The 25317-nt window shown below is 51.0% G+C and overlaps 1 protein-coding gene across 2 annotated transcripts in view; it reads right to left on the bottom strand.

Annotated features, from left to right (window-relative positions):
- The window catches only part of megf10 (multiple EGF-like-domains 10), a 193852-nt gene that overhangs the window by 33190 nt on the left and 135345 nt on the right, over positions 1-25317 (bottom strand). For both annotated transcript variants that reach the window (XM_038804066.1, XM_038804067.1), the window contains exons 12-14: positions 22439-22602; positions 16055-16157; positions 2332-2478 (exon numbers count right to left, since the gene is read on the bottom strand). In XM_038804066.1, coding sequence (XP_038659994.1) covers positions 2332-2478; positions 16055-16157; positions 22439-22602 — 414 coding nt within the window. The remainder of the gene's footprint in view (positions 1-2331; positions 2479-16054; positions 16158-22438; positions 22603-25317) is intronic.

Here is a 25317-nt window from a genome sequence, read left to right as displayed (position 1 = left end):
CCCCCCCTACATTTGAATTATATCAAAACAAAGTCAAACCCCCCTACTTAACAAGAATCCCCCCCACCCCCTACCCGCGCGCCCCCCCCCGCCTCCCCCCCCCCCCCGCCTACGAACCGGCCGCCAGACCACCTTGTCGTTTCTGGCAGTGTCCTCGGGCAGGCCTTGCCCGTGACACCACCGATACCGTGTTTCCTTCGTTGTTATCCCCCCTCCCCCCCCCCTCCCCTCCCCCACACCCTCCCCCCCCCCTCCCTCCCGCCCTCCCCTCCCCTCCCGGGTTGCTGCTGTCACAACCTCAGTTTCTATCTCTGATCTAAGAGGTCCAGGAAGGGTTGCCATCGCCTGAAAAACCCCTGCACCGACCCTCTCAGGGCGAATTTGATTCTTTCCAATTGGATGAAGTTTGCCATGTCGTTTAACCAGGTGTTAACACTTGGAGGCCTTGCGTCCCTCCACTGAATCAGGATCCTCCTCCGAGCCACCAAGGACGCAAAGGCTAATATTCCAGCCTCCCTCGCCTCCTGTACCCCCGGCTCCACCCCAACCCCGAAGATCGCAAGTCCCCATCCTGGCTTGACCCTGGACCCCACCACTCTCGACACCGTCCCTGCCACCCCCTTCCAGAACTCCTCCAGTGCCGGACATGCCCAAAACATGTGTGCATGATTCGCAGGGCTTCCCGAACATCTGACACACCTGTCTTCACCCCCGAAAAACCGACTCATCCTTGTCCCCGTCATGTGGGCTCTATGCAGTACCTTAAATTGAATGAGACTCAGTCTCGCACATGACGACGACGAGTTGACCCTCTCTAGGGCGTCTGCCCATGTCCCATCCTCTATCTGTTCCCCCAGCTCTACCTCCCACTTGTCTTTCAACTCCACTACTGGTACCTCCTCCACCTCCTGCATAATCTTATAAATGTCCGAGATCTTCCCCTCCCCGACCCAGACCCCTGATAGCACCCTATCACTCGCCCCCCTGTCGGGAAGCACGGGAAACCCCTCTACCTGTCGTCTGGCAAATGCCTTCACTTGGAGGTACCTGAACGTGTTCCCCGGGGGGAGCCCGAATTTCTCCTCCAGCTCTCCCAAGCTCGCAAACCTCCCCTCTATAAACAAGTCCTTCAGTTGCCTAATGCCCACCCTCTGCCAGCTCAGAAATCCCCCTCCTGTATTTCCCGGTGCAAATCTGTGGTTATTTTTCCTAATTATTGACGCACTAGGACACCCAGATCCCTCTGCACGTCAGGGCTCTGCAATCGCCCACCATTTAGATAATAAGTTCTCTTTTCTCCTTCCTTCCAAAATGAAATATATCACATTTGCCCAGATTATTTTCCATTTGCCATATTTTTACCAACTCACTTAACCTATTTTTTTAAATTTAGAGTAACCAATTGATTTTTTTTCCAATTAAGGGGCAATTTAGCATGGTCAATCACCTACCCTGCACATCTTTGGGTTGTGGGGGTGAAACCCACGCAAACACGGGGAGAATGTGCAAACTCCACATGGACAGTGACCCGGGGCTGGGATCGAACCTGGGACCTCAGCGCCGTGAGGCTGCAGTGCTAACCACTGCGCCACAATGCTGCCCCCACTTAACTTATCTATATTCCTTTGTACCCTCCTTATGTCCTCTTCACAATGTACTTTCCTACCTATCTTTGCGTTGTCAGCAAATTTAGCAACTGTACCTTCAGTCCCTTCATCTCAGACATTTATACAAATCGTAAAATGTTGAAGCCCCTGCACTGATCTCTGTGGCAAATCACTGGTCACATCCGCCAAACAGAAAAGACTCATTTATACCAACTCTCTACCAATTTTCGAACTATGCCAATATGTTACCCTCTACACCATGAGCCTTTATTTCATGCAATAAACTTTGATGCCGCATCTTATCAAATACCTTCTCGAAATCTATGTACAGTCCATCCACTGAGTTCCACGCACTTTCTATCAGACCCATGCTCACTTTGTTAACTTTTTTCTGAATTAAATGTCTATAGAAACTCTTCCTATCCATCTACATAACACTAGCCAGCTTTTCCTTCTGCTCTTGTTTTCCCCTCCTGTTTGCCATTCTTTGATATTTTTTATATTCTGCTCAATCTTCTGACCAGCCACTCGTCTTTGCGTAAATATATCTGCTTTTACATTGAGTTTAATACCGTCTTTAACTTTTAGAATTTCAACATCACACCTGACCCCCCCAACCCACCCATTTCTGGCAGCCAAAATTCATGGCAATGTTCCAAGTACAGGTAGTTCCAGACTGAAATACTGTAATCCAGTCTGATTCAGAGATCGATGCATTTCTTACTGCGCTGACAGGTGGTGCCCCGGTACCCAGCTGCACATTCGCAAGCTCCGTCGTCAGGTGAGCAGGAAGCACCATTCTTGCAGTTACAGGGCAGTGTACAGTTTGGTCCCCATCGTCCTTCTGCACACACACTGTCACAGTGTATACCTAAATACAGGGGGGAAATAAATCTCCGTCAGAGCGATCCGCCAATCAACATTCACTCACTGAATCAATACAGTTCATTATTCTGGTCATGGGTTTCTTCTTCACCAAAACAACTTGCATTTGTATAGCACCCTTCACACACTACGATATTCTACGGTGGCTCACAGGAGCAAAACCTGACACAGACTCAAATAAAGCAGGTGTCCGAAAGCTTGGCCAAATGATAGGTGTCAAGAAACAAGGTGAAGAAGGAGAGAGAGAGGGAGGGGGTTGGGCAGAGAATTTCACAGCTGAAGGCCCAGGCAGCTGAAGGCACGGCTGTCGATGGTGCATTTCATTAAAATCCCAGGGCTTCCCTCCCCACCTCAACCATGGCCTCTTAGGCTCCCAGTAAGGAGGCTGGGTTGTTAATCGTGTCTTAGAGAAGTAACATGGGCCGGAATTTTCTGTCCCCCCGCTCGCCAATGAAAAATGAATATCGCTTATTGTCACGAGTAGGCTTCAATGAAGTTACTGTGAAAAGCCCCTAGTCGCCACATTCTGGCGCCTGTTCGGGGAGGCTGGTACGGGAATCGAACCGTGCTGCTGGCCTGCGTGGTCTGATTTATAAGCCAGCGATTTAGCCCAGTGAGCTAAACCAGCCCCTGGGGGTCTTCCGGTCCCGTCGAAGTTAATGGGCGTTTGAATGGCTTGCGGCATCTGTCGCAGGAGAACCTGTCACAGGGGGTGGGGGTGGGGTGGGGGGGGGGGGGGGTAATCCTTTGTTGACGGTCCAGTTCCCTTATCTGGCCGTACCAGATGAGGTTCACATCTTGTCACGTGGAGGCCCACGCATCTGGCGTCACTGGGTGGACAAGGTTTCCTGGATAGGTTTGGGTTTTGACAGAGCCACTCATGTCAATGTACCTTCAATGCCTCTCTGCCTGACACCATTGGCCTTCTAGTCACTCTCATCACCACTGATGGCAGTAGCTCCATCTGTACCTTGGCCCCCAAGCCCTGGAATTTCCTGCTTAAATCTCTCCGCTTCTCTCTCCTCCTTTAAGACGTTCCTTAAAACCTACCTCTTTGACCAAGTTTTCAGCAGCCTGTCCTAATGGGCGGGGTTTCATAGAGTATTTTTCATAGAATTTACAGTGCAGAAGGAGGCCACTCGGCCCATCGAGTCTGCGCCGGCTCTTGGAAAGAGCACCCTACCCAAGGTCAACACCTCCACCCCATCCCCATAACCCAGCAACCCCACAAAACACTAAGGGCAATTTTGGACACTAAGGGCAATTTATCATGGCCAATCCACCTAACCTGCACATCTTTGGACTGTGGGAGGAAACCGGAGCACCCGGAGGAAACCCACGCACACACGGGGAGGATGTGCAGACTCCGCACAGACAGTGACCCAAGCCGGAATCGAACCTGGGACCCTGGAGCTGTGAAGCGATTGTGCTATCCACAATGCTACCGTGCTACGCCAACGCTACGCCGGCGTGCACCGCCGTGTTCACCGGCCGTTCACGCCGGCGGAATATTCCGGTCCCACGCCGCGCACGGGTTTCCCAAAGACGAGTGGTGCAGTCAACGGGAAATTCCGTTGACAACGGCGGGAATGGTAAATCCCACTGGTGGGCCGTCTCCGCGGCGGGTTGGTCGGTTAGTCCTGCCCATAATCTTAGTGCTAAATCCATGTTTGATAAATGCTTCTCTGAAGGGCCTTGGGATATTTGGCTACAGAGGAGGTGCTGTAGAAATGCAAGTTGTTGTAGTATTGGATTTTCGCTTTTCGAAAGAAAAGTTGTGAACTTGAGGGGCCGGTACCATCGGCTCCCTATTCTTCTCTTTGAACCTCCTGGCAGAGCTGCCGCAGAAAAACAAATTCCACCCCATTCTCCCAACTTTGGCCCAACATTAACAATCTAATCAAGTTTCTGTCTTCAACTGGGAGCTTGACTAAACGCCCCCATTCATGGTGCTCCCAGACCACTAATGCAAGAATGCATCACCGTCAACAAAGGATTAACAGTTCCAAATAAGGCTCTTGGAAATAACAGGCAGAGGGAAAACATCTTCTCGTCACGTTGGCGATGGGAACCGAGGGAACAGGAGGCGGTCGTTCAGCTCCTCAAGTCTGTTCCACCAATCAGACAGACCCTGCTGGACAAGGCTTTCCAAATTTCTGGGGGGAGGGGTGGTAGTTTCATGGTCTTTGACGATAATCTGAAAGTTTTCGAGTAAATTGTTCATGGGCAGCTGGTGGCAACATCAGGGAACAACTAGGTTAAGTAGGGGCAGTGCGGAGAAACGGGGCAGCTATCTCGTGAGGCTGTGAGCTCGGTTTACAGGTGCAGTTACGAAACAATAAGGACGTATCTGATAAATATGCGTGACAAATCATCTGAGACCACACAGGCGGACGTGCCCCATAACTTTGTGACACATTAACGAAACAGAAAATTTCGTGCAGCGAAGACAATCTTGCCTTTTATTTTGGCAGCACCAACCGGTGAATATCTCTTTTTGAAATGGAATGCCAGTAAACATCCATCGCAGAGTTTAGCCCTTATTGTGTCTACTTGTCTTACAATGGGGCCTGTCTTGTTAGCGAATGAATCATTTGGCCACAGCTGATGAGAACACTGACTGAATCCCACAGAAAGTACGCCGTATTATGTAACAGCGTAAATAAAGCAAATTAGTGAAGCATAATTTTGATACGGAGCGATTTTCGTTATTTAAAAATGAAATCAAAAGTTTCCCCTTAATTGCGAGAGCAACTGTCGTTTTCATCAATGAACGAATATACACATTTTCCTCCTCAGCTGAAGGAAGATGATCATTTAGCAGAATCCTTGCGTCTGTTGTGATGTTGACAAGTTGTACGATGATGGAATGGAATGCCAATGAAAAGGACAAAGAACCCTTTCAGAGCCTTCCAAGTTGCTAGGCAATTGCACTATGGGCACGATAAACTTCAGCTCGGCAGCGCTCTTAAAAAAAAACGCACATTCATTTCATGCCCGATGCTTTACATGTGGGGTTCTTAAGTTTAATTCGGCATTCGTCTGAGGCAGTAGTGACATGACCCGGGTTAAAGGTCCAATTGTGCAATCACAGACAACATCCAATTTTCAATAGTTGGAAGCCAATCTGTTAACTAATATGACACGGTGAGGCACAAACCTGGAGGTACTTTTAATTCACCAAATAAATTGAAATATGTTCCAGATCCTTTCTGAAAGACGGAGCTGGCTGCGACACTTTTCTCTTGTGAAAGAGAAGATTGCGGGAGTGCCTTGATAGAGGTCTCTAAAATCATGTGTTTGATGGGAGAAACGTAGAGAAGGACGGCCTACTTATATGTGAGGCCAGAGCCAGGGACCAGAAATAAAAGGTAGTCACTCGTAACTTCACTGGGGAACATGGGAAAAACCTCGGGCAGAATTCTCCGCTCCTGCGTTAAATCGGGAAGGCCGTCGTGAACTCGGCCGAGTTTCACGACGGCCTCGGAGGCCGTTCCTCTCATCTTATTCACCCCCACCCAGGGGGGCTAGGAGCGGTGCTACATAACTCTCGGCCACCGGCCCTTGACGCTTGCGTCAAGGCGGCGTGCCGAGAATGACGCGACGGCGGCACCTATGTGACGTCAGCCACGCATGCGCAGGTTGGCCGGCTCCAACCCGCGCATACGCGGCTGACGTCACGACGGCTCCATCCCGCGCATGCGCGGTTGCCGTCTTCCCCTCCGCTGCCCCGCAAGACGTGGCGGCTTGATCTTGCGGGGCGGCGGAGGGGAAAGAGTGCGTCCCTTGGAGATGCCGGCCCGACAATCGGTGGGCACCGATTGCAGGCCAGTCCCCTCCCGAGCACGGCCGTGGTGCTCACTCCCCTCTACGCCCCCCCACAAGCTTCAAACGGCACTTTGGCGCCCAAGTCCACGACGGCAGCGACCAGGTGTGGTTGCCGCTGTCGTGAACCGGTCGGGAATGGCAGGCCGCTCTGCCCATCCGGGCCGGAGAATTGCCGGTCGCCGTGAAAAACGGCGTGTGCCGATTCTTCCGAGCGGGGGGTGGGAGAATCGCGGGGGGCGCCAGGGGGGCGTGTCGTGAGTCGCCCGGCCCTCCCGCGATTCTCCCACCCGGCGTGGGGAGCGGAGAATTCCGCCCCTCTTCACTCAGAGATTGGTCAGAATGTGGAACTCGCCAACACGGGGAGCTGAGGTGGCTGAGGTGAGTAGTGTTGATGCATTTAAGGGAAAGCAAACACTCGAGGGATGAAGAAGTAAAAGGTTTGTTCTTAAAGTGAGATGAAGAGGGTGGGAAGAACCTCATGTGGAGCAGAAACACCAGTTAGGAAATTTGAAATATAGGACTTGTGGTGATATGCCTGTAGATAATATTGCATGTACTCAGCAGTGTGACCTCCCACCAGCAGGTGGCATCAGATATAAGTCAGGGCACATCCGGCCATCCTCACAAGGTTGTAAGATGTACATGAGGACAGTGGTGCATAGGGGTAGTTCCCGGGGAGTCTAAAGAAACTCTATGATAACCTGCTCCATATCTGATTGTTACCTTACCACGTGTACATTAATAAAAAATCCTGGTTTGGACAAGTCACCAACAGTTGTGTAGATTCCTTGCTCGACAATGAACACAGAACAAAACAGGACTTACGAGCAGGAGTCGGCCATTTGGCCCTTTGAGCCTCCTCCACCATTCGATATGTTCAAAACTAATCGGATTGTGGTCTCAACTCCACCTTCCTGTCTGCTACATCCCTGCCCCCCCAGACATAACCCTCATCTGTCAAATATCGATCTAACTCAGCCTTGAACTCAGTGGTGGCCCAGCTTCCACAGCTCTGTGGGGTTGAGAGTTCCACAGAGTAACAACACTGTGAGGGGAAAAAACACTCCTTACCTCTGTTTTAAAAAGGAAACCTCGGAGGTGGGGCGGGGGACTTTCCTCAAACCCACCCCCCAGTGCTGTGTTTATCGGTGGCAGGATGCGGCCTGTCAATGGCCAGTCGCAGGATCTGCTGTCAATGAGATTTAAATTGAGAGATATTGCAGAACTCTGTGGTACAGAGGGATCTGGTTGTCCTGGTACAGGGGCGGCATGGTGGCACAGTGGTTAGCACTGCTGCCTCACAATGCCAGGGACACGGGTTCAATTCCGGTCTCGGGTGACTGTGTGTGCGGAGTTTGCACGTTCTCCCCGTGACTGCGTGGGTTTCCTCCGGGTGCTCCGGTTTCCTCCCACAGTCCAAAGATGTGTAGGTGAGGTGGGGTTACGGGGAGTTATGGGGTTAGGTGGGACGCTCTTTCAGAGGGTCAGTGCTGAGTCGATTGGGCCAAATGGCCTCTTTCTGCACAGTATGAATTGCAACAAGTTAGTTTGCAGGTACAGCAAGTGATTAGGAAAACAAATGGAATGTTGGCATTGACTGAAAGCCATATTTGGAATACCGCATGCAGTTTCGGCCTCCTTATTTAAGAAATGCTATAATTTCATTAGAAGTAGTTCAGGAAAGGTTTGACAGGTTGGGCCTGTACCCACTGAAGTTCAGAAGAGTGAGAGGTGATCTTATTGAAACATAAACGATCCTGAGGGGACTTGACAGGGTGGATGCTAAGAGATGGGAGATGGAAGAGACCAGATTCTTGACTGACAAAGAGTGCAGATGTGTAGGGGGTAGGCAGGGTGCAGGGTTGAGGCCCCAATCATATTGGCCATGAACTTATCAAATGTCAGAGCATGTTCAATAGGCTGAATGGCCGACTCCTGCTCCTAATTCATATGTTCATAGAGATGAAAACTGTTCAGATTACTCCTGATGTAGTCTCACAAAGGCCCTGTACAGCTCCAGCAAAACATCCCAACGTTTAGATTCCATTCCCCTTGTAATAAATGCCAGCATTCTATATGACTTCCTAATCACTTGCTGTACCTGTATACTAACCTTTTGTGATTCATATATCAGGACACCTAGATCCCTCTGCATCATTAACTCCTGCAATCTCTCTACATTTAAATAGCACACATCCTTTCTATTTATCCTACCAAACACACATTTTTCCACATTATGTTCCATCTGTTAATTTTTTTCCCCACTCACTTAACCTAGTTATGTCCCCAGATTCTTTGCCTCCTCTTGATAACTTAAATTCCGACCTGCCTTGGCGTCATTGCCAAATTTAGCTACCATACATTCGGACCCTTCATCCAAATCATTGACATAGATTGTAAATAGTTGAGGCCTCAGCACTGATCCCTGTGATACACCACTAGTTATAGCTTGCCAACCTGAAAATGACCCATTTCCCTCCTCTGAGCTTGCTGTTAGTTATCCAAAACTTATCCTTGCTAATAGGTCATCTGTTACACCATTCTGTGTAGGTCCCTTTGATGTGGCATCTGATTGAATGCCTTTTGAAAATCCAAATATACCACATCTACATGTTCTCCTTTATCCACCTTCCTCAAGGAATTCTAATGACACAGTTTTCCATTCATAAACCATGCCGACTCTGCCTGATCCCATTATGTTTTTCTAAATATCTTGCTATAACCTCCTTAATAATAGATTCTATAATGGGGTCTTCAGGGACTTGTATGAGAAACTGTATCGGTCCGACCCCCGGCGGAGGAGGGGGGGATGAGGCGCTTTTTGGACAGGTTGAGATTCCCGAGGGTGGAGGAGGGACAGGTGGAGGGACTGGGGGCGCTGGTTGAGCTGGAGGAGCTGGTCAAAGGGATAGGGAGCATGAAGTCGGGGAAGGCGCCGGGGCCGGATGGGTTCCAGGCTGAATTTTACAAGAAGTATGCAGACCTGCTGGGTCCCCTGTTGGTTAGGACCTTTAACAAGGCAAGGGAAGGGGGGCTTTGCCCCTGACGATGTCTCGGGCGCTGATCTCCTTGATTCTTAGGTGGGACAAGGATCCCCTGCAGTGTGGGTCATACAGGCCGATCTCACTTTTGAATGTGGACGCCAAGCTGTTGGCAAAGATCTTAGCCGTGAGGATAGAGGACTGTGTGCCGCAGGTTATCCATGAGGATCAAACGGGGTTTGTGAAGGGGAGGCAGCTGGACACCAACATAAGGAGGCTCTTGAACGTTATAATGATGCCGGCGGTAGAAGGGGAGGCGGAGATTGTGGTGGCACTGGACGCGGAGAAGGCCTTTGATAGGGTTGAGTGGGGGTACTTGTGGGAGGTATTGGAAAGAACAAAGAACAAAGAAAATTACAGCACAGGAACAGGCCCTTCGGCCCTCCCAGCCTGCGCCAATCCAGATCCTTTATCTAAACCTGTCTCCTATTTTCCAAAAAGGAAAGGTTCGGGTTTGGGGAGGGGTTTGTTAGTTGGATGAGGCTGTTGTATGAGGCCCCGATGGCGAGCGTGGCCATGAATAGGAGGAGGTCGGAGTATTTTCGGCTATTCTGAGGGACGAGGCAGGGGTGTCCCTTGTCCCCTCTGCTCTTTGTGCTGGCAATTGAAACCGTGGCTATGGCGCTGAGGGAGTCGGGGAATTGGAGGGGGCTGGTCCGGGGTGGGGAGGAGCACCGAGTGTCGCTCTATGCGGATGACGTATTGTTGTATGTGGCGGACCCGGTGGGAGGAATGCCGGTGGTGATGGGGATTCTCTGGGAATTTGGGGATTTCTCAGGATACAAGCTCAACTTGGGGAAGAGCGAGCTGTTTGTGGTACACCCGGGGGACCAGGAGGGGGGGATTGAGAGGCTCCCACTGAAATGGGCAGAGAGGAGCTTCAGGTACTTGGGGGTTCAGGTGGCCAGGAGTTGGGGGGGCCTTGCATAAGCTTAACCTCACAAGGTTGGTGGAGCAAATGGAGGAGGAGTTTGAGGTGGGACATGTTGCCGCTGACTCTGGCGGGTAGGGTACAGTCAGTCAAAATGACGGAGCTCCCGAGGTTTCTGTCCCTGTTCCAGGGCCTCCCCATCCTTATCCCGAAGGCCTTTTTCAGGCGGGTTAACCGGAGCATTACGGGGTTTGTGTGGGACTCCGACGGTGAGAAGGGTGTTCTTGGAGCGGGGCAGGGATGGGTGGGGGGTGGCGCTGCCCAACCTCTGTGGGTACTATTGGGCTGCCAATGCAGCGATGGTGCGTAAATGGGTGATGGAGGGGGAGGGGGCAGCATGGAAGAGGATGGAGATGGTGTCCTGTGTGGGCACGAGCCTAGAGGCGCTGGTAACGGCGCCGCTGCCGCTCCCTCCAACGAGATATACCACCAGCCCGGTGGTGGAGTCTACCCTCAAAATTTGGGGGCAATGGAGACGACACAGGGGGGAGGTGGGGGCCTCGATGGGGGCCCCGATACGGGGCAACCACCGGTTTGTCCCGGGGAGAATTGATGCCGGGTTCCTGAGTTGGCACAGGGCAGGTATCAGGAGGTTGAGGGACCTGTTTGTAGATGGGAAGTTTGCGAGCCTGGGTGAGCTGGAGGGGAAGTTCGGGCTCCCCCCGGGGAGCGCCTTTAGGTACATGCAGGTAAGGGCGTTTGTCAGGCGGCAGGTGGCGGGGTTCCCTCTGCTGCTGCCGCGTGGGATCCAGGACAGGGTGCTCCCGGGGGTGTGGGTTGGTGAGGGGAGGATCTCGGCAGCGTACCAGGTGATGCAGGAGATGGATGAGGCCTCGGTCGAGGAGCTGAAGGGTAAATGGGAGGAGGAGCTGGGTGAGGAGATGGAGGGGGGGACGTGGGCGGACGCCCTGGGGAGGGTGAACTCCTCCTCATCTTGTGCGATGCATGGCCTCATACAGTTTAAGGTGCTGCATAGGGCTCATATGACCGGGACAAGGATGAGTCGATTCTTTGGGAGTGAGGACAGGTGTATTAGGTGCTCAGGGAGCCCAGTAAATCATGCCCATATGTTCTGGGCATGCCCGGCGCTGGGGGAATTTTGGAAGGGGGTAGCAAGGACGGTGTCGAGGGTGGTAGGATCCAGGGTCAATCCGGGCTGAGGGCTCGCAATTCTTGGGGTTGCAATGGAGCCGGGAGTGCAGGAGGCGAAAGAGGCCGGTGTTCTGGGTTCTGACCTTTGCGTCCCTAGTAGCCCGGCAGAGGATTCTTCTTCAGTGGAAGGATGCGAGGCCCCCAAGCGTGGAGGCCTGGGTCAACGATATGGCAGGGTTTCTTAAACTAGAGAAGGTGAAATTTGCCCTAAGGGGGTCAGTGCAGGGATTTTTTAGGAGGTGGCAGCCATTCCTGGATTTCCTGGCAGAACGATAGGAAAAGGCCGGCAGCAGCAGCAGCAACCCAGGGGGAGGGGGGGGGGGGGGGGGGGGGGGGGGGGTTGTTTCGTTGTTTTGGACCGAAGGGACGGGCATAGTTGTTCTATGCTAATGGCGGGCGTTGATTTATTTATTTCTCTATGTATACACGGGGGGGGGGTTGTCGAAGGGGCGGGCGCGTGTTTTGTGCGATTGGCGGGTGTTAATTTACTTCTTCCTTTGTGTATGCGCGGGGGGGGGGGGGTGGGGGGGGGTACTGTGTGTTTTTTTGTTTTGTTTTTTTATGTTCTTTGTAAAAAAAATTGTTACTTTTTGTTGTTGATATTTTATGAAAATTTTGAATAAAAATTAATTTATAAAAAATAATAGATTCTAACAATTTTCCTATGATTGATGGTAGAGTAATTGGCCTATAGTTTCCTACATTTTTTCTTTTTGAATGAAGATGTTACATTTGCTATTTTCCAATCTGCTGGGACCCTTGCAGAATCAAAGGAATCTTGGAAGATTATAACCAATGCCTCCACTATCTCTGCAGCCACTTATTTTCAAGATCCCGGGATGCAGGCCATCTGCTACTGGGGACTTGTCAGCCTTTGGGCCTAATAATTTCCCCAGTATCTTTCCTCTGGTGATGGCGATTGTTTGATGTTCCTCCCTCCCTTCCACCTCTTGAGCTTCAAGTGTCTTTGGGAATATTTCTAAGTCATCAACAGTGAAGTCGGACACAAAATACCTGGTCAATGCTTCCGCCATTTCCTTATATTCCATTATTAATGCCAAATGCCCTGTTTCTGTGCTGTAAATGTTATCTGGTTATCACATTCCTAAATCACGTATAGCGTGAAAACTTTTATTTTTAAACATATCAGTACAGTATTGCAGTTTTACAAACTGCTTAATCAATTCGCACAGACTGAGAAGATTTAATCCGTTACATCCTACATCTTTCTTCAGGCAACTGGAGTTACTTTATACCTTAAAATAAACTTATTTTCTGCAAGGAAGAAATAGTCTTGGATTGCAGCCCACAATCAGGACAGACGGGCATTGAGAATAACAATTCCCTCTGCCAAATGGGCAGTTGCAACATTGAACAGTAAAAAATAAAATTAATGTTGTTATGGTGCTTCAAGTTGTTTTTCTATCCCACCTTTCTTAATAATTACATTGGAATCAACAAGATAACTGGTCGACCTATTCTGCTGTTAGCGGGAAGAGGAAATGGACAGATTACTCACAATTAGGTTAAATGTTCATCAGTAAACACAGAGTGATGGGGAGGTTGGGCAGCTGCACCCTGCAGGTGCTTTGCTGTCCTAACACTGAGTTCGCCCCCGTCGCTACCCGCCCTCACACTGAAGTTGGGCCTGGCCATGGCCGTTGAGGATTAGGGAAGGGGTGGGGGGTAGAAATAGAGTCCCTTCTTTCTACTCCACTCCCCACTGCTTGCTGGGGCTGCCAAGATGGTGGCAAAGGGACCAGAAATCTCTTCTGCCAAGGGACAGCGGTGCCTGGCAGAGACCCACAACATTGACCCGTTTAAGACCACAGTCTCGATAGGAGTCTTCGGTGTGCCTGATCTGACCTTTGAGACACATTTCCCCCCCCTTTTGATGTACCTTCTCATCTCTTCTGGCGCTGCACTAGTGTCGCCCTCCCCCTCCCCAACCCCCCCCCCCCCCCCAACCCCCTGCCCCTCAATAACTGCACCCTCGACTAGATGGGTTTCCATCAGCCAGCAACCTGTCTTGTCTTGCACATGGCCTTCGATCCCAGGAACAAGCGGCCCAGGGCTCGCGCACAACCGAGATGAGAGAGAGCAGAAGGCCTGAAGCCCCATTGGAATTCTGCCCTGCAGAGGAGACCAGAGATGGGGCTCGGGATTCCTGTTGAAACTTTCCTCGTCTTTGTACACCAAGCTAAAGACCAGAAACCACAGACCCCGGGGGTTGGATGCACCCCATATTCATCAGTCAGTGGTCTCGTAGTGACTGACGGTGAACACTGACGAGCTGCAAGGATCAGTGCTGGGGCCTCAGCTATGTACGATCTATGTTAATGACTTAGGTGAAGAGGCAGAGAATAATTTTTGACAATGATGCCAAGCTATGTGGGAAGATGTGGGGCATGCACAGGGGCTGTTTAGCACAGGGCTAAATCGCTGGCTTTGAAAGCAGACCAAGGCAGGCCAGCAGCATGGTTTGATTCCCCTCCCCGAACCGGTGCCGGAATGTGGCAACTAGGGGCTTTTCACAGTAGCTTCATTTGAAGCCTACTCGTGACAATAAGCAATTTTCATTTCCTTTCATTTCAGATTGCCGGTAGGACCCAGAGAGGCTGAAAGGAGATGTAGACAGATTAATTGAGGGGTTACAAAATGCCAGATGAAGTATAACAGGTTCAATTCTATGGTGGGGAAAAGGGAGGGTATTCACTTTTGTTGCAAGAATAGAAAAGCAGAATGTTTTTTTAAACGTGTGAAAATTGTAATTGTCGATGTTTGAAGAGGCTTGGGTGTGCTAGCACAAGGAACTCAGAAAGTAAGCATCTGCGTACTTGCTTGCAATTGGGAAGTCCTCCTTCATTTCAAGGGGATCAGAGTACAAAAATAAAAAAGTCCTGCAGTTGTGCAGATTTTCTGCTGCGACCACATCTGAAGTACTGTGCATCGTTTCGGCCTCCCCATTTAAGAAAGGATACATTTGATGCAATGAAGGATCACTAAATTGGGCCCTGGGATGTGGAGGTTGTCCTATGATGATCGCCTGACTAAATTGGGTCTATTGTGTCTGGAGCTGAGGAAACTGATCGGAGCTCTCACAGAAACATAAAAGATTCTGATGGGGTTTAATAGGGCGGACACGGAGAGATTGGTTGTGATTCAACAGAATTAAATCTGGACGGGATTCTCCCATCCCGCAGCAGAGTGTCCACGCCGTCGTAAACGCCGTCGTGTTTTACGATGGCGTGAACGGGCCACTCCCAGGGCTAATTCTGGTCCCTACAGGGGGCCAGCACAGCGCTGGAACGGTTCATGTCGCTCAGCGGTTAGCACAATTGCTTCACAGCTCCAGGGTCCCAGGTTCGAATCCCGGCTTGGGTCACTGTCTGTGCGGAGTCTGCACGGTCTCCCCGTGTCTGCGTGGGTTTTCTCCGGGCGCTCCGGTTTCCTCCCACAGTCCAAAGATGTGCAGGTTAGGTGGATTGGCCATGATAAATTGCCCCTTAGTGTCCAAAATATGTTAAGTGGGGGTTACTGGGTTACGGGGATAGGGTAGATATGTGGGCTTGAGTAGGATGCTCTTTGTAAGAGCTGGTCCAGACTCGATGGGCTGAATGGCCTCCTTCTGCACTGTAAATTCTATGATTCTATGACTCTCTGTGCCGCTCCAGCTGCCGATCCCGGCGCGAACTGGGGGCTGCGGGATCCGCGCATGCACAGAGCCGTCGGCACCAACGCGCGCATGCGCAGTGGCTTCCTTCAACTCGCCAGCCCTGACACAACATGGTGCAGGACTACAGGGGCCGGCACGTAGGAAATGAGTCCCCCAGCCAGAGGGGGCGGCCAACGGCCCCCGACCGGCGCAACGTGATTACTGCTCCCGCCGAAAAACCGGCGCCGGAGAATCCGGCAGCTAGCATCGGGGTGGGATTCACGCCGCCCCCCCCCCCCCCCCCCCCCCCCCCCCACCCCCCGGCGATTCTCCGGCCCGGTGGGGGTCGGAGAATCCCGCCCAAGGTGTTTCCACTCATATGGGAGATGCAAACTACAGGCCAGAGATATACCACAGCCACTAATAATTTGTCCTTGTCCTGTCTGTAGCAACTTCTACCGGGAAATCTATCGACCCGATATGTCACACCAGTAATTTAAAGATGGGGTTGAGCAGAAACATCGCGAGAGGTTGGGGAGAATGTGGAACTCGCCAGCTCAGGGAATGGTTGAGGCGAAGAGTAAAGATGCAATCTCGGGGAAGCGAGCTAAGCCCAGGGGATAGGGTAGAACAATCCCCCTCTGACGGGTTTGTGGTCAGGGGAGCCCATTAAATTATCCAGGCAGACTTTCCCCCACCCAACCGCCGACTTGTCCTCAATTGTACGGGTGGAGAGTCCGGCCCAGGGCAGGAAAATCCCACCAGCCATTAAACTCGGCTCATGAGAAGAAAAAGGAACTGAAGAATAGGGTGATGGAGCAAGAGGAAGAGGGGTGAGAGTGTGTGTGGAGCACAAACACCAGCACAGGCCTGCTGGGCTGAATGGACTGTTTGTGTTCTGTACATTCAGTGCAATCCAATTCTTACATTAAAATTGGGGAAAAATGCAACAGACCTGTCCACCCAGCAAGGCAGCGGCAATAGCCCGTGGTGGGATGGCATCCATCAGCGTGGCTGCAGTCACAGCGCTCAATGCAGTTTATTCCGTATGAACCATCCTGCCAACCACAAACACATTCACCCTCAGGATAAGGTCGAAGTTGCAAAAAAATAAGCAAAGAAGATCCACATATTACAACCGGCTGTGCTAACAGCATTAGAGCTGTACAGTTCAAGGCTGAGGTCAGGAAACACTTAATCACACAACAGGAAATCTGGAACTCTGCCCCCCCCCCCCCCCCCCACCAAAATCAGGGGTCAACTGAAACGTTCAGAACTGAGATGAATAGATTGTTCGGTAAGGGTGTTGAGGATTATGGAATCAGGGCAAGTAAATTATGGAATTTGGGCCGCACGGTAGCATTGTGGCTAGCATAATTGCTTCACAGCTCCAGGGTCCCAGGTTCGATTCCGGCTTGGGTCACTGTCTGTGCGGAGTCTGCACATCCTCCCCGTGTGTGCGTGGGTTTCCTCCGGGTGCTCCGGTTTCCTCACACAGTCCAAAGATGTGCAGGTTAGGTGGATTGGCCATGATAAATTGCCGTTAGTGTCCAAAATTGCCCTTAGTGTTGGGTTGGGTTGCTGGATTATGGGGATAGGGTGGAGGTGTTGACCTTGTGTAGGTGCTCTTTCCAAGAGCCGGTGCAGACTCGATGGGCCGAATGGCCTCCTTCTGCACTGTAAACTCTATGAAATGGAGCAAAGGTACAGATCAGGCTTGAGGGGCTGAATGGCCTCCTACTGTTCCAATGCTCCATACAAATTAACCATAACCTTGATCACTTTAAGTTACTGCCGTTGGATAAATCAGTAAACTAATGCCTCACTTCACCATCAGGCTTTGATCTTTCCTTCTGCTGCCCTTTGCGAGGGGTCACCAAACTGGCATTCATGAGTGGACGATTGCAGCCTGATAGCTTGTGCCGAAGCCATAGTGACCTGCGTTACAGAGCAAGCAGATGTTGTACCCCAACCCCCTAAAATAACTCCTCCCTCCTGGTGTCTCCACGTCCGATGCCCCTGAACAGCTTCATATTGTGCAGGGAGAGCCACAACTGTCAACATCGGCTGTGACTAAACGGAATCTTGCAGAAAGTCTCCAATCCAACTAGTCTGTACATTTTGGAATTAGGTGACACATCCTGAATTACACACTCATTGTCCTCATGGGATTGTGTGGTGGAGGGGAGTCATCAGCCTCATGGCGAGAGAGAAGCCTTTGTCTACAAGAAGCCAACCTCTGGTTTATCTTGGTATGAAGGGGGCAGGAATGACAGGTTGATGAAGACATTGCGGCTGCAATAATTCCTGGGTCACTGTATCCAATGACAGTCTGACAATGTCCACTCCAATCTTACACTTGGTGAGCAGAAAAAAAAGTGGCCTTTGAGAACCACTTGAGTCATTCCGAGTCCTCGACAGGACTCTCAACCGTGTCCAATTCATCTCCCGCATATCTGCCCTCGCCCCATCCCCTCCCTCGCAGAACCAGGATAGGGAGCCCCTTGTCCTCACTTTTCACCCCACCAGACTCTGCATACAAAGAATCATCCTCTGCCAGTTCCACCAACTCCAGCATGATACCACCACCAAACACATCTTCCCTAAATTCCCCCTGTCAGTATTCCGCAAGGAGCGTTCCCTCCAGGATATCCTGGTCCTCTCCTCCCACCTCGCCCTCTTCTCACGGCATCTTCCCATGCAATCGCAGAAAGTGTAACACCCGCCCCTTTACCTCCTCCCTGCTCATCATTCCAGGGCCTAAACACTCTTTTAAAATGAGGCAGCGCTTCACGTGCACCTCCTTCAATCCGGTCTTTGCATTCTCTGCTCCCAGTGCGGTATACTCTGCATTGGAGAGACTAAACACAGACTGGGTGACCACTTTGCAGAACACCTTCAGTCCATCCACAAGCAGGACACAGGCCTTCCTGTCGCTGCCATTTCTACTCCCTGTCCTCCCCTCACGTCCACTTCCACCCTAGCTTGGCCTGCTGCAATGTTCCAGTGAAGCCCAGCGCAAACTGGAGGAACAGCCCCTCATCTTCCCATTAGACACGTTACAGCCTTCCAGACTTAACATTGAGTTCAACAACTTCAGACTGTGAACTCTCTCCTCCACCTTCACCCCATTTTTATTTCTATCAATTTATTTTCATTTCTACCATTGATCCATTCCCCCCCCGGCCCCTTCCCCCACCCCCACTTGGGGCAGCACGGTAGCATGGTGGTTAGCACAATTGCTTCACAGCTCCAGGGTCCCAGGTTTGATTCCCGACTTGGGTTCGTGTGGAGTCTGCACATTCTCCCCGTGTGTGCGTGGGTTTCCTCCGGGTGCTCCGGTTTCCTCCCACAGTCCAAAGATGTGCAGGTTAGGTGGATTGGCCGTGCTAAATTGCCCTTAGTGTCCAAAATTGCCCTTAGTGTTGGGTGGGGTGACTGGGTTGTGGGGATGGGGTGGGGGTGTGGGCTTGGGTAGGGTGCCCTTTCAAAGAGCCGGTGCAAACTCGATGGGCCGAATGGCCTCCTTCTGCACAGTAGATTCTATGATTTCCTGTTCCTAGTTGTCCTTTGACACACTGTTCTGCCATTCACACATTCTAATCTCTTGATGTGCCACTATCAGCTCCCTTCTTAGCCTTAATCGTCTCCATTTATATTCCTTTTGTCTTTCTGTCCACAACATCTTTGTCAATCTCCACCTATCGCTGGCCCTCTGTCCAGCCCCACCGCTCCACCCCCCACACACTACAGTATAACTCTGACCCTATTTCCAGTCGTCTCAGCTTTGACAAAGAGTCATCCAGACTCGAAACGTTCGCTCCCGTCTCTCTCCACAGACGCTGTCAGACCCGCTGAGATTGTCCAGCGTTTTCTGTTTTTGTTTCAGATTCCAGCACCTGCTGTAACTTGCTTTTAACTTTGGCTTACTTGCTTTGTTGTAGATTTAATGACTCAAAAGGAACACAAAGTAAATGTAAAAGGTTTTGATTTTGAGGTCGGAGTGTGTGGTGGTATGGATATGAGCATTGCCATTGGTGCAGAGCACAGGCTTCCCATTGGCTCTGGCTGGTCATGTGCCTCTCGTCCGATTGGTTGGGACTAGTCATGTGACTGCTCTCCAATTAGTCGAGAGGCAAGTAGGCCCCGCCTCCGAGGTGGGGTATAAGTACCCAGAGTTCCCGGCGGTCAGTCATTCTCTGTAGTCGACCACCGGGCTAACAACTAGCTGATTAAAGCCACAGTTCAGATCCTAAATGTGTCTTGAGTCGAATTGATGGTACATCAGAGTGTGAAATGTTTTGATTGTGGCCTCAGTCCATTGCAGCTGGTTCGATGTGTGCTTCACAGAATTAGCCTGTGCAGAGCCACTGAAGTGTCGGCCATTTAAGAGTTAGAGGAGGAAGAATTTCTTCACTAAAGAGGGTGAGGAAGCTTTTGAATTCCCGATTCCAGAGGGCAATGGAAGCTCAGCGTGGAGTATGTTCAAGGCTGAGATTGATAGATCTCTGGATCCTAAAGATACCAAGGGATATGGAGATAGTGTGGGGGAAACCGAGCTGAGTAAAAGGATGGTCTCTGGGCGGACACGTTGAGTCGGGTCAACGCGTCCACAACATGTGCCAGGCTCAGCCTGATACAATTCAAGGTCATTCACCGGGCCCACATGACAGTGGCCCGGATGAGCAGGTTCTTTGGGGTAGAAGATTAGTGCGCAAGGTGTGCGGGAGGACCAGCGAACCATGCCCACATGTTCTGGACATGTCCAAAGCTTAGGGGATTTTGGCAGGGGTTTGCGGATGTCATGTCCATGGTGTTAAAAACAAGGGTGGCACCGACTCCAGAGGTGGTGATTTTCGGGGTGTCGGAAGATCCGGGAATCCAGGAGGAGAAAGAGGCAGATGTTCTGGCCTTTGCTTCCCTGGTAGCCCGGAGACGGATACTATTAGCCTGGAGGGACTCAAAGTCCACTCGCTATCAGACATGGCTAGCTTTCTCTGTCTGGAGAAAATCAAGTTTGCCTTGAAAGGGTCAATGTTAGTGTTCGCCCGGAGGTGGCAACCGTTCGGCGACTTCTTTGCGGAAAATTAACTGTCAGCAGAAGGGGGGTGGGAGGAGGGGGCTGGAGGTTAGCTTAGTTTAGAGTAGGGGGCTAGTAAAGGTGGGACCTGTAAGGGAGGGAGACGGCTTTTGCACTATGTTTATAAATTCATGTACATTGGTTATTTTGTTGTTATTGTAAAACCATAAATACCTCAATAAAATGTTTATTTTAAAAAAGAGCTGAGGTAAAAGGTCAGTCGTGATCTAGCTCAATAGTGAAACAGGCTTGAGGGGCCGAATGGCTATTAAGTCCCAGCTGGATGTGTGTTCAGTTGGCACAAAGGGGCCTCCGAGGGCAGGTGAGATGCCTTTGACTGATTTCTGCTGCCGCTAAGGCAGGGGAAGCAAATGGCTGGGTTTGTTTTGTGGAGGTTTTGTGGTGAGCGGTGGGGAAGCCAAATAATCTTTCACACAGCGAGTGGTGAAGATCTGGAATGGACTGCCTGCAAGTGCCGCGGAGGCAGGTTCAACTGAGGCTTTCGAAAGGGTGTTGGACTGTTATCTGAAAAGGAAGAATGTGCAGGGTTATGGGGAAAAGACCGGGAAATGGCAACAAGTGAACTTCTTGTTTTGAGGGCTGGTACCAACGAGATGGGCCGAATGGCCTCATTCTGTGCAGTAATGATTCTGTGCGAGTCCGCAGCACGCTGGTCTTGCGCGACCAACAAATGGAGCAGACGTTGCAGAGAGGCGAAGAGGGATGGGAGGAGGAGGGTTCTACTCAGAAGGCCCACCCCTCTTCTACCTCCACACTGGCATCTCCTTCACCCAACCTTCAGCCTCAAACAGGGAGGGGACAGCACCGTCACTGGCCAGCCATAAAGTGGCGTTGAGGTTTAACGCACCGATCTTTCCAGGTGGGAGCAATTGACATACCCAACACCTCCCAGAATTCCATGCATCGGTGCTCCCGGCAGGTAACATGGGCTCTGTGTGTGAGGAGAGGCAATTTCGTCCTGTTCTCTGTAAGTGGAGACAGGCGGGATGTGCAGTGTGTGGCTTCGCCGGAGTGGCGGCATTACCGATGGTCCAGGGGAGGAGCTGAAGACTGCATATCAAAGGCGAGATGTACATGATGGAACCATCAATTCAGCGAACACGTGTAGTTGGATCTGAACAGAGGCTTTAATACACTTACAATAGAGCCAGCCTATTCGTCGTTGAACTTCAGGTGAACTGGCAGGCTGGCACTAAGGCACTGATCTTTATACATCGGTCCCAGGGGGAGGAGTCCTGGGCAGAGCCAAGGGAGGAGCCCAGTACAAACTCTCGCGTACTCCCAGAGCGACTCCCCCTAGTGGTCGGATAGTGCAACTGCACTTACAGTGGGTAGATAACGAACATATATACATGGAGTGATATTGGCAACTATATATAGTGTGAATCACATTCGTCACAGCACAGGAAACGCAAGGGCTGCCATTCCGTTAATGTGGTTCATGTGTGGCCATACACAAACCAGCATGTTAGTGAGCGCCCACAATCCTGGCAGCAGCCACATGTATTCATCAGCCTGCCGTCAACATACCTCGTGGATAAACCAGAGGATGGTTTCTCGTGGCCAAAGGCTCCTCCCCTCCACATGAGGCAGCTGACTCCCCTCCATTACACAATCACATGAGGAAAATGAGTGTGTAACAACGGCCAAGGACCCACCAGGATTATCATGAAGCAGGCCATCGGGACGTTGAAGCAACCATTACATCATCTAAAGATGCCCAACCACTGTGTCCATCTTGCCAACATTCTATAATAATAAAAGCCACCGGGGGAGCCTAAAGGTGGGCTTGCAGAACACCCATGAACAGCTCTCGACCTTGAGGATCTGTCTAAGGACTGCACCATCTTGGCGTGGGCAGGAGTTTGGCGTGACTGGCTGAGAGGCAAGAAGCTGGCAGAGTTGAATTCCTCCCCCCCCCCCAAGGGGTTTGAGTACACTTTTTAATGAAAATACACAACAGAAACATTCGGGGTTTCAAGCATTAGTTCAAAACAAACCAAAAGGTAAAAGAAGAAAGTTGGAAGATTATCGACAATTTATATGTTTTGTAGAACCAGGTTACACTCACCCAACCTTTTCCTTGTTAGTATTCCTGCAACCAGTATTAGGTTTGAATTTAATAACGTTAAATCTTTGCTTACCAACAAGACAAAGCAATAATTCATTTCAACATAGTGGCTACATTGCAAAATGTACGGGATTAATACAACAATTTTCAGTACACAGCACGATTACCTGACATGGATGCAAACACTTAACACCTCGCCACCCTGCTAAACAGGTGCAGGTCCCATCCAGTGCGTCACATGCTCCTCCATTGGCACAACGACAGGTTGAGTTGCAGCCGAGACCCCACCGGCCACGGGGGCAGGGAATGGAACAATCGACTCCATGCCAACCTGCGGGTTCAAAGCAATAATAATTCGCACTGCACAGATTTGCCTTGTCTCGTGCGGTTACGAGAGCTGTTTTCATATCCAGAAAAATGTAATCTTCATTCGCCCTCTGAAAACAATTAATCTCCCTTCCTCTCCTCCCCATTCCAGCTACAATATCTTGCATTTGTATAGCATCTTTTACGGAGTGAAATGCCCGAAAGAGCAGGGGCGCTATCGAGATCGACACTGAACCACATAAGGATTTATTAGAACCAAAAAGCTTGGCCTCAGCGGTAGGCTTTAAGGAGCATTATAGAAGAGGACAGAGAAGAGAGATGGAGAGGTGCAGGGAGGGAATTCTGGAGCTTATGGTCTATGCAGCTGGAGAAAGACTCTCAAAACACAGCCATCTCTTACATATTTTAATATATTGAATGCAACTTAGGAAACTTGAGGCTAAAAGTTCCAGCTTATAATTGGAAGTTCATATGAAGTAGCATGGTTCAATTTGATGATTTTTCCTTCATGGTCACTGGATGAAGACGCAGGAACTCCCCATGATGGGACACCTTCACCACGTGGACTGCAACTCCCCAAGGGAAGGGTCCAGTAACCTTTCTGAAGGGCTGTGGTAGTCACCACTGTTGTATTATATTGTATATACTGGTATTACGGTAAGGCCCCGGTACTACGGGTACGGGGGTAGATCCCTGCCTGCTGGCTCCGCACAGTAGGCGGAGTATAAATGTGTGTGCTCCCCGTACAGCAGCCATTTCGCCAGCTGCTGTAGGAGGCCACACATCTCTGTGTAATCAAGCCTCGATTAAATTCTACTCTCGTCTCGTCGTAATTGATAGTGTATCAGGGGCATCTAGGGATGGAGAAGAAATGCCAACTGTGCCAATGACACCCGCATTGCAAGAGTGAATAACAAACGCCTTTGAATTGGAACGCAAGTGAAATGGGCATAAACTGGAGTCACACGCCATCAAAGGGAATTTGGTGCAAGCTTCGTTCACTGCATTGGCCAGGGATTATTTTTTTCCCTTGATGCAGATTTTCTCCCAGTTGCTGAAGAAAAAGTTCAAAGACACGAGTAAATGTCAGGGGCGGGATCCTCCTGTACCCGGCGGGGCGGGGGGTCCCGGCGGGACGGAGTGGCGTGAACCACTCCGGAGTCGGGCCGTCCCAAAGGTGCGGAATCCTCTGCATCTTCAGGTGTTAGGCCCGCCCCGGAGTGGTTGGCGCCCCGCCGGCCGGCGGGATAGGGGCTTGGCACCACGGCGACCGACGCTGAAGGGCCTCCGCCGGCCGGCACGAGTCAGCGCGTGCGCGGGAGCGCTACAGCGTGCTGGCGTCATCCCCGCGCATGCGCAGAGGGAATCGCTTCCCCACCGGGTATGGCAGAAGACCACGGCCTCCGGTGCGGAACAAGAGAGTGCCCCCACGACACCAGCCCGCCCGCGGATCGGTGGGCCCCGACCGGAGAATTCGAGCGGCACCGGCGCCCATTGAGTCGCGCTGGACCCCACCATTCTCCAAGCGGCGCGACTCACGCCGGACCAGATTTTGGAGGGTGGGAGAACTGGGAGGACGGCGGGGGCGGGATTCACGCCGACCCCCGGCGATTCTCCCACCCGGCGGGGGGTCGAAGAATCCCACCCCAGATTTTGGCCAGTGTAAGTAGATGGTGGCTATTTCCACTGGCAGGAGGGTCAGTGACCAAACGACACAGATTTAAGGCCACTGGTCAGTGAAGCAGACTGGGGGACGAGAAGAAATGTGATTTACTCAGTGAGTTGTTGTGATCTGGAAGGTGCTGCCTGATTGGGCGGTGGAAGCAGACACATTGGCAACTTTCAAAAGGGCATTTGGATAATCACTTGAAAAGGAAACATTTTCAGGATGAGAGCAGGGGACTGCACGGTAGCACAGTGGTTATCACTGTTACTTCACAGCTCCAGGGTCCCAGGTTCGATTCCCGGCTTGGGTGACTGTCTGTGCGGAGTCTGCACGGTCTCCCCGTGTCTGCATGGGTTTCCTCCGGGCGCTCCGGTTTCCTCCCACAAGTCCCGAAAGATGTGCTGTTAGGTGAATTGGACATTCTGAATCTTCCCTCCGTGTACCCGAACAGGCGCCGGAATGTGACGACTAGGGGATTTTCACAGTAACTTCATTGCAGTGTTAATGTAAGCCTACTTGTGGCAATAAGAATTATTATTATAGACCTTTAATAAACCAGCACAGGTGTGATGGGCTGAGTGGCCTCCTCCTGTCGTGTAGGATGCTACAAACATGATAGCATACTTTGAACATTGTACAACTAGCATTCCTCTCCCATGCTGTGGTCTACGCTATTATAACTAATAATAATAATCGCTTATTGTCACAAGTAGGTTTCAATGAAAATACTGTGAAAAGCCCCTAGTCGCCACATTCCGGCACCTGTTCGGGGAGTCCGGTACGGGAATTGAACCCGCGCTGCTGGCATTGTTCTGCATTACAAGCCAGCTGTTTAGCCCATTGTGCTAAACCAGCCCCTATGATCATCTTTGTGGGTTTATTAAACCAGAGGTGGCATGCAGGTGCATTTCTGTTCCCTCCCAATTGTCACGAATTTAACTTTTTGCTTTGATTCAGAGAATTGTTATGCGTAGAGAACAAAATAATTCTTTCCCCAAGCCCCTGCAGATCTTTCCTTGTCGAATAGGAATCCGATTCCCTACTGAAAGCCAC

Source organism: Scyliorhinus canicula, chromosome 8 (genome assembly GCF_902713615.1).
Source record: "Scyliorhinus canicula chromosome 8, sScyCan1.1, whole genome shotgun sequence".
NCBI classification, from domain to species: Eukaryota; Metazoa; Chordata; class Chondrichthyes; order Carcharhiniformes; family Scyliorhinidae; genus Scyliorhinus; species Scyliorhinus canicula.
The sequence above is the reverse complement of the archived record's forward strand: the minus strand, read 5'-3'. Positions and strand labels throughout refer to the sequence as shown.